Source organism: Limulus polyphemus, unplaced genomic scaffold (assembly GCF_000517525.1).
Source record: "Limulus polyphemus unplaced genomic scaffold, Limulus_polyphemus-2.1.2 Scaffold292, whole genome shotgun sequence".
Lineage (NCBI taxonomy): Eukaryota > Metazoa > Arthropoda > Merostomata > Xiphosura > Limulidae > Limulus > Limulus polyphemus.
The window spans coordinates 151,649-160,819 of NW_013665902.1; the positions used below are offsets into that span (position 1 = coordinate 151,649).

The following is a 9,171-nucleotide window of genomic DNA, read 5'->3' on the forward strand; positions in this document are numbered from 1 at the left end:
TATTTCCTAATTTTTTATGGTGGTTGCTAGATCCGTCCAATCTACTGAACCCATACAGAGATTAATTACTGAAAACAACAGATAAAATATAAAATTTTTTCCCTAAGAAACACTTAATAACTATCTGGACATTATAAAGATTTTGCATGTGAAATTTCAAAATTTTATGATGCATAATAGTATTTTTAATCTTAAAATAAATATTACTTTGCATGACAGATAGGCAACATGCAAAAAGAAAAAAAAAAGATACGAGAAAAACATTGCTTTACAAACCTTAAGACTTAATAAAAAATTTGAGATTTTACATATTAAAGCATTGTAATGTTTACTGATAATCTGCCAAATTTCATTAACAGTCACTTACAAATTTAAAAGTTATAGTATGAAAACTATAATAAGCACAAAATGGTTATGAGGTCAGTCCCAAGGACCGAGCCTGTGCTGAAAGAATTAAGCGATTCATGAACTGGAAAAGTATCATAGAAACTGGAAAGTTTGACTTAATGGACAGGAGAAATATTAGCTACTACATATACCTTTCGGTACATTAATAACAAGTCTAGGCTTTGTATAACTACCTAAAATTATCTCAGGCACATGTTTTTCACTGTGTTTTTAGATCTGGTTGACACTCACCTTCAGAAAAATAAAAAGCTCGAGTTCCATCCTGCCTCACATAAAAGTTCTCCGATAACTTGTGTCCTGGAGAAAACCTAAGCATAGCTTGGTCATACAATCCATAATCTCGAAACAAAACCAAACCACCTGGCTTCAAAACCTAAGAAAACAATATTGTATTTTATTTTGATGTTGCTTTTAGTTTGTAATGAAACAAGTAAAAAAAACTGACAGAGTGTTTATAACAACCACTTATTTTTAAATGGTATGAGTACATTATCAATGAAATTTTAAAAGCAGAGTGACATTCAGCAATACTAAAAGGTTCTCTGCTTACATCAGTCAGTCTAATGTTGGCCCACAATTTAAAATTTTAACTTTTAACAACTGGGGTACTTAAAATCATTAACTGCAAACGTGAGTCAAAATGTAGGACCTAAACAAAAATAGCTGATAGCTGAATGTGCTACTTGCCATGAACCAATACAGAAATATAACTAATTACATTATATACAATTAAACCCACTGTATTATAGTCATCGTTATAAGGCAGAAAATATGTTGTTGTTCATACATTCTATTTGATAATGCAACATTAGCACTTAATATACACCACACACAATACAATCAAAACTATATAAATGATACAAATATATTATCATCATTATTTAATTGCAAAGTTGCAATACAATACTCTGTTATTACAGGATTCTGATGCCTGATGAATTTGTACATACAATTAAACCTAATTCTGTTGTTGTTGTTTGTTATTAAGCACAAAGCTACACAAAGGGATATCCGTGCTCTGCCCACCACGGGTATCAAAACCCAGTTTCTAGCAGTATAAGTTCACATACTTACCGCTGTATCACTGGGGGGTGGGGGGTTTAGGCTCCTAATACTGTTAAAAAAAATTCCTAGAAAATGTATTAGCTCAAATGATTTCACTTTCTGTCCTCAAAATAAAAGTTAGGCTATTTATTTTCTGACACAGATCTAAATAAACCAATTCTGTTCTGGCTAACCCTAAAAATGAAAATATACAAGTTCTAAATTACTGGCATAAGCCTAAAGAAATGAATTCCTAGTTTAGATAAGCTCTTGAAGTGTTAAAGGTACCTACATATACTCTGCAATAAGATGTAAAAAGTTAAATACCTGTATTGACCAATTTTAGAAGAGAGATAGATACAATCTTTAAATTCCTTGAATATTTCTAATTAAAATTAGCCTTGGAAGTTATATGAAACAGCTTATGCAATCTTGATTCAGATCTACAGAAACAAAATATTAGTGAATTTAAGTAATACTAGCTGATTTACCTGTTAAATGCCCAGGGATGATATAGGAGGTCATATCCAATGCTAACCACATATATAATTCCCTGGGTGGCCCTAAGGGTACACGCTTGGCAACAATTGATTCAATGATTTGCCAGTTATAAGCAGACACACACACACACATATTTTGCCAAATATTGGTTTATATACAACAAAATATGTATACTGACTTTCCTCCCCTAGGTGGAAATAGGAGTATATTCCTCAAAGATCATCTGCCACCCTCGTAGAGACATACATATAGCTTTTGCTTCACAGCACAAATATCACACTAAACTTCATCTGGGTCTATCATTCTTCCCCAGTCCCAAAGAATGTAAACTGGGACATTTCAGTAAAACCTGCTGTTTAGAACTCTAGTTATTGTGAAGAAAATAGATGTCTACAGATTGACAATGTCATTGCCATATCCTTCCAACCCTTTGTGGCCAAGGGATAAAAAAAAAAAGATACAAGTCTTTTAAGTCAATTTATTGCATTTTAGTAAACTAAGTTAATATACATTAACAAACGATCCTGCCATAAAATAATATATATATATATAGTAGTTGTATACTACTTTCACAACTTTTTGGGAATTAAAACTATGGGAACATTTTATATATAGAGTACTAAACAAAAATTTTATAAAATCAAAGTTCAGTAAGTTTGCAGTAAGCTTAAAACAGACTTACACTTTTTCTTTTGAATATTAGGACAGTAGATGCCTACTAATGTGTAAAAAATACTTCTAATAACCTTGAAGGCATTTATATCTCAAAGCATTTTAGGATAGAGCCAGATCTTTGCATTTAAACAAAGAGAAAATATAAAACTTTAAAACAATTTAAAGTTCATAGTATACCTGATGTACATTTGTCAGAACAGCCTTCATTTTCTCTGGATGAACTGCAGATAGAACAAATACCATCGACACAAAATCAACAGAACTGGGGGCTATAGTGGCTGCCAGGTTGTCTTGTGTGAGATCACATAAAAATGCAAAGCATTTAGTATCATCATAAGAATGGTGGTCCTAGTAAAACAACAAAACACTATTTAGTGTTATCAGAGAAAAGTCATTGTTGTAAAACTATCAGATACATGACATGTACGAATAAAGGAGCATAAAAAGTGAGAGAAGAATATTACAACTAGCAGTCATCCCTCATCCACATATGAAATAAAATGTCAATAAAAACCACCAAATAGTATATATAATTTGATCTCAGAAAATATTCTGATTTTAACTTGAGTATTAGAGAAATATATTCTGGTAAGAATATCTTGATTTTAACTTATTAAATCATATAAAGATATCCTGATTTTAACTTATTAAATCATATAAAAACATCCTGATTTTAACTTATTAAATCATATAAAAACATCTTGATTTTAACTTATTAAATCATATAAAAACATCTTGATTTTAACTTATTAAATCATATAAAAACATCCTGATTTTAACTTATTACATCTTAGGAAAATATTTTCTAATAAAATCAATACAGAAAGACAGCATTCACTATTATCATAAATAAGATGACTGAAAAAATCAGCTATTGTGGATGCCATTTACATGCACAATATTACAATATAATATGAATAGATATTCCAAGAAAACAATCAAATAATTCTAAATATTATTCAAATGTATAGGTAATTTTACCAGAAGAACACTGATTCTGATAAAACCAATTATTATTTACATATATATTCACTTTAGCACTGAGAAGTTAGTATAACATGAGGTATGAAATATACTAAGTTCTATGCTATACATTCACAAACAAAATACTTTACTTCATGACTGAATAATTTATATTTTGCTAATTCTAAAAAAGCTATATAAACACACACACACACATGCATTATTCTTCTTACTAGCTCAGTCCAAATTATAAATCTTCACTTGAATGTTTTACGCCTAAAATACAAATTAAACAATAAAATTATCACAAAACATGCTCGGTTTTCATAATAACCAGAGTTTCTATTAATAAACAATTATCTGTGACCCCCACAATAATCTTTGAAATGCAAAGAAGCTTCCTTATGTGTATAAACTTGACATACATTTCCTTCCTTACAATATTCTGAGTAGTGGGTTATTTATTTATACATGTTAAATCTATGTCAATTTGAATAATAAAACACAGACTCAATAATAATATTTGGTTTCAATGTTTGTAAGGGGCTCTAAAGCACATAAATCAATGTTTAATAGTTATTTATCAAAACAGTTTCAAAGAGACCAGTGGTATACAAGAGTACATCGATAGAAAGTTTATTAGCCTATGGTATTTCTTATTTCCTAATCTACTATTCCATCATTAAAAGAATCAATGAGTTTCATTTACCTCCTGCTAGTTTCTGTTGTCTGCTCTTTATATGATAATCTACTTCTATGAAAGACAAGTATAAGTGAAGCAGTGTTTAAAAATACTCTATAAATCTTTAGCTCATCAAAAACATCTAACACAAGAAACCAGTTCAACTTAGAGATAACCTTTCACACCCATAACATTATCCAACAAAAACTCAAAGGAATTCAAACTAATAGCAACCACATGGCATACAGACAACAAGGGACCATTTGATCCTCCAAGAATGTCCTTGCACATCCACACTTGAGGAAAGAAAAAGTTTAAAACCACCCTTATTTTTCAGGAAATCATTGATTATACTTTTAAATTCCTCTAAGTATTAGCCTCCACTACTACTGATAACAACTTATCCCTAAATGGTTCTTTGTTTTCCATACATTATGTTAAATCTAATATACTAGCTAACCTACTGTGAGAAACTTTTTAATGAAAGCTTTCTGGAAGTCTAGATACATAACATCAACAGAGGTACCCTCACCCTTAAAAGCAAAAAAACCCTATTAAAAAACTTCAACAAATTAGTGAGGTAAGAAAAATAAAATAAAGGCATGCTGAGTTTTTCAACAAATTACAATCTTCAAAGTGCTTTTTTAAGTTACCACTGACAATGGATTTCAAAAACTTAACAACAACCAGACCCAGAGTAATTGGTCTGTAATTTCATGGGTTTTTCTAGCCTCATTTTACAAAATAGATATCACACTTGCTACATTCCAACTATCTGGAATTTCCTTTGTGTCTAAAGAATTGTAGAAGATTTCAATTAAAGCTCCCAAAACCCATTAATGAGATTAATTAGTCCTTTTTAAAGGCTTAGGGTCAGTGGTGACTCCAGGACTCTGAAAGTTGGGAGACTGAGAGATAGCAGACAGATGGAATTGAGAAAAATGGGAGAAAAGGTTTTCTTTAAGTGGAAGGAAACTAATGGAAGGTAAATTAAGAAGCTCTAGGAAAGTATGATCATTATTATTTCAGAATATTTTCATTAATCTTTGTTTTTAGTAAACTGCAAATTACCAAGATGACCAGTGTAATATTGTTTTCACTGCAAATAAATTATATTCAAGGATACGAATTGTTAAACTCAAAACTTATCTGGTTCTCCAATTCAATTTCTGTCAATTTGCAAAAATTATTTCTATAATGTGGCTAGATAGATACCTTTGAGTTTCCTTAAGTAATTCCCATTAATTCTGATTTCTAGGGCAATATATGCACTTGATATTTTTTACAATAATAGCATTCATAAATTAAAAATTAATAGTTTAATTTTGAATTTACTTACTAATTATAAGCATCATTTTATTACAAGTTACAGCTTTTACAGTATGGAAGAATATTTCTAAAACAAGTATGATGTTTCAATCACTGATGCAATCATTCTCTTTGTCATTAGCTTGTGTACTTGAGAATAATTACATCAGTGATCGAAACATCATACTTGTTTTAGAAGTATTCTTCCTTACTGTAAAAGATGTAACTTGAAATAAAATAATGAATCATAAATGTTTTTCTTAATTTTCAAAATTTTTTCAACACAAAAATGTAGTGTATACTGTTAGCTGTTTCTTAAAAATAAAAACAAGCTACATCTTTACATTTTAAAAATCAAATATGCAAATACATACACATGTAAAACATTTTTCATATGCTTAATGAGAAAATTCATTCTGAATGACTTTTGTGATGAACTTTTACCAATGCTAATAATTGTCTTAATATTTGTGGTAAATTAAGGGTACCTACAAGTTTTAAGTGTATATTCTATTTTCATTTTGAATCAAATTGATGTAATCAGTATTCATAAATCTATAAGCATTAATAGAAATATTTTATACAACATGGGGGTTTCTTACAACCACACTTATCTGTTCTACAAGATGCTTTATCAATTTGCACATTTTCTTTCACTGAGGTATCACAATGACTCTGCAAATTAATCACAAACTTGAGGGCTATATATTAGCATGAAATTCTGAAACTCAGTTAAAATTTTAAAATTCAAATACAATGTCTTGGAATAGCTTACACAAATTCAAACAACAGATACATAAAATAAAGAAATACATTAATAAGTAATAAAATAGTTTTGAATTGTATTATAAGCACCTTCTTTAGCAATTGTTGTAGCTCGTGATTCCAATTTAATATTTTCTCTGGACTCATTTGCTCACACTTCAACCTGCCTCAGTAACTGAAACTTTCTCAACTCTTAAATTTTTATTTAGTGACTGGTATCAAATATTAATCCATTGACTGTGGCTGCCCTAAATACACATGGAATTTTTGCAAGCAGTTCACCATATATGACACACATTCAACTGCTGGAGGTGACCATACCCTATACGACAAATCAGCAGTGAGTTGATTAATAAATGTTCTGTGCATATTGACTGTTATGTTTTGTGAAATGTCGTAACTAAACTATCCAAAATACCTGAATGCATTATGGCTACAGAAAAAAAAACTAAGAAAACTTACTTTTAAATACTGTATAGCTCTAGGAGAAAAATCACAAGCATAAATGAACATATTTGTTTTTTCTTCTATAAGAGGAAATATCAGGTTGCCCACTCCACATCCTACTTCTAATAAAATAAGCTTCTTCTCTTGGTTATCCTATAATGCATGAAAATAAAATCCTGAAATAATTTATGTTATTAAAACATAAATATTGTGGTGAAACTTTTTCTGGAACTATAACATTTTTTAAAGAAATAAACATAAGTTTTAATACATGTATTACTTAGAATTATAACAGGTATGATGAATACAATATACATATTCTATTGTTGGAAAAGTTAGTTCTGAAACTGCCTTTCTCACAAGTTGAAATTTATATATGTACTACACCAGTATTTTGGCATTTACCAAAATTAAAAGTTAGTTTTGAAATATACTTCTTACTCATACATTCACACTAGAAAAGATAAATTTATACAGTGACCAAGGGTGTGGCCTATCTTGTCCAGGAGACAATTATGGACAATTTTAGTTTTTGATGGAAATAATGGAAAAAATCTCATCAATAGTTTATGTGATTAATAAGTTGTTTTTTTTTAATATTACAGCAACTATTGTGACAGACAAATTAAAAAATGTGATGACGAATCTGCATGACATACTTAACTTAAATTCTATAATGAGATACACTGGGAAACAAATTTTGCACACTTGCTTCTCTGAACAATATTACATAGAATTGATTAATTGCAGCTTCCAGTCAATTAACTCATACATAATTTTATTAAAGTTTATGTATAGTTACTAAATTCTTTACTAAGGCTAAACATTTATAAAAATCCAAAGTATTTGCAAGCTATAACTCAACATTCTACTTCGTTAAGCCTTAAAAACTTTACAAAAATTGACACAAGGAAGCAAAGATTACAACTATTAGACAACGCATTATAACGTCATAGAATAAACCAATTTATGACTTAAAAGTCTAGCATTGATTTTTCCAAAAACTTAACTAATATACCTTGAAGTTGGGCAAGTTTTAAATTATTTGTTCCACTTTACACATCCATGCAACGTGTAGTTTTATTTCATATGTTCATTTCTCCCTTTCACTGTTTCAGTTTCATTAATAGTAATACTAACAACTGTTTAACTTATTGCTAACTACTTATGAAGTTATGAATACATTCATTGTCAATAGCGTTGATTTATTGGCTTCATACCAGTAGATAAAATTTTTGAATAAAGCTTGAAAGTTAACCTGAATTTTATTATGAATGCGATAATGAGACGTCAATTCTTCAAATTCACGGGTTGTCCAGTGTCTATCTTTGAAAAATTTCGTTTCATTTCTCTTATAAAATAAATCCCAATTTTTCTTTGCTTCTTTTTCTAGTTTCTTCTGTTTGAAATCATTCACGATCTGAGTGTCTTTACTTAACTTGTAAACCTCCTCCGCAGTCAATTTTCGAGCATAATGACCTTCTTCAAAATCACACTCACTGACCTCGGTGTCAAACTTGTGGTTTACACTATTATGTACGCCACGATCGTTTAATTTGACGTTTCTATCTGTAGATGGACAAGATGTCATACTTATCATTAGCTTAAATTACAGCACTATCAAATTGTACATATTATTAATAATATCGTAATATTATTATCACTTTAAAACACAGCTAAAAGTAAAATATCACGTAAACTTAAACTTTAAAGGTTTGTAAAACGAAAATTTCTCTTTGATAAAGCGCCATCTATAAAGTTTAAAATTAAAAGGAAGAACGAAAAACTGAATTCAGTAAGACATTGCTGGATTTTCAGATATATTTGACATGGAATAAAATTATAAGAGACAACCAGACAAGATTTTCCCTAGATTTCAGGGTTTTTTTTTTTTGGTTTTTATTTCAGTTTGTAGTTAAACACAAAGCTACACCATGGGCTATCTGTTCTGTGCCCATCATGGATATCGAAACCCGATTTCTTGCTTTATAAGTCCACTTGGCAGTTAAAGATTCAGGAAATTTTCAGAAAATATCTTGTTGGGACCACTGATCTGTGAGGACTCATATTATTCCAAAAAGTTTATAAATAAATTGTGTGCCCATTTTCTTCCAATACCAGTTTATAGAATAAAAGTAGTAATTAATTTCATATGTAATTATAACAACAATAAATGTGATGCTATGCTAACAGAATTTGTATGTTTACTTCGGATAATTTGAATAGTTCGTCTATTGGTCAATTTATATGGTATTGCGTAAATATTAAAAAAATGTTTATGTAGAGTAAACTCATACAAATTCGTCGTGATTATAGCACAGAAAAAATAATGACTAAAAATATCGATGTAACAGATGTAATTTACGATAACAGGAAAT

At 29.6% G+C, this 9,171-nt stretch overlaps 1 protein-coding gene across 1 annotated transcript in view; it reads right to left on the minus strand.

Moving 5' to 3' along the window:
• The window catches only part of LOC106457106 (methyltransferase-like protein 6), a 12,461-nt gene extending 3,918 nt beyond the window's left edge, over positions 1–8,543 (minus strand). The window contains exons 1-4 of the mRNA XM_013916489.1: positions 8,052–8,543; positions 6,809–6,946; positions 2,806–2,976; positions 640–781 (exon numbers count right to left, since the gene is read on the minus strand). Of these exons, the coding sequence (XP_013771943.1) occupies positions 640–781; positions 2,806–2,976; positions 6,809–6,946; positions 8,052–8,393 (793 nt within the window). The 5' untranslated portion in view covers positions 8,394–8,543. The remainder of the gene's footprint in view (positions 1–639; positions 782–2,805; positions 2,977–6,808; positions 6,947–8,051) is intronic.
• Between the last annotated feature and the right edge of the window lie 628 nt (positions 8,544–9,171).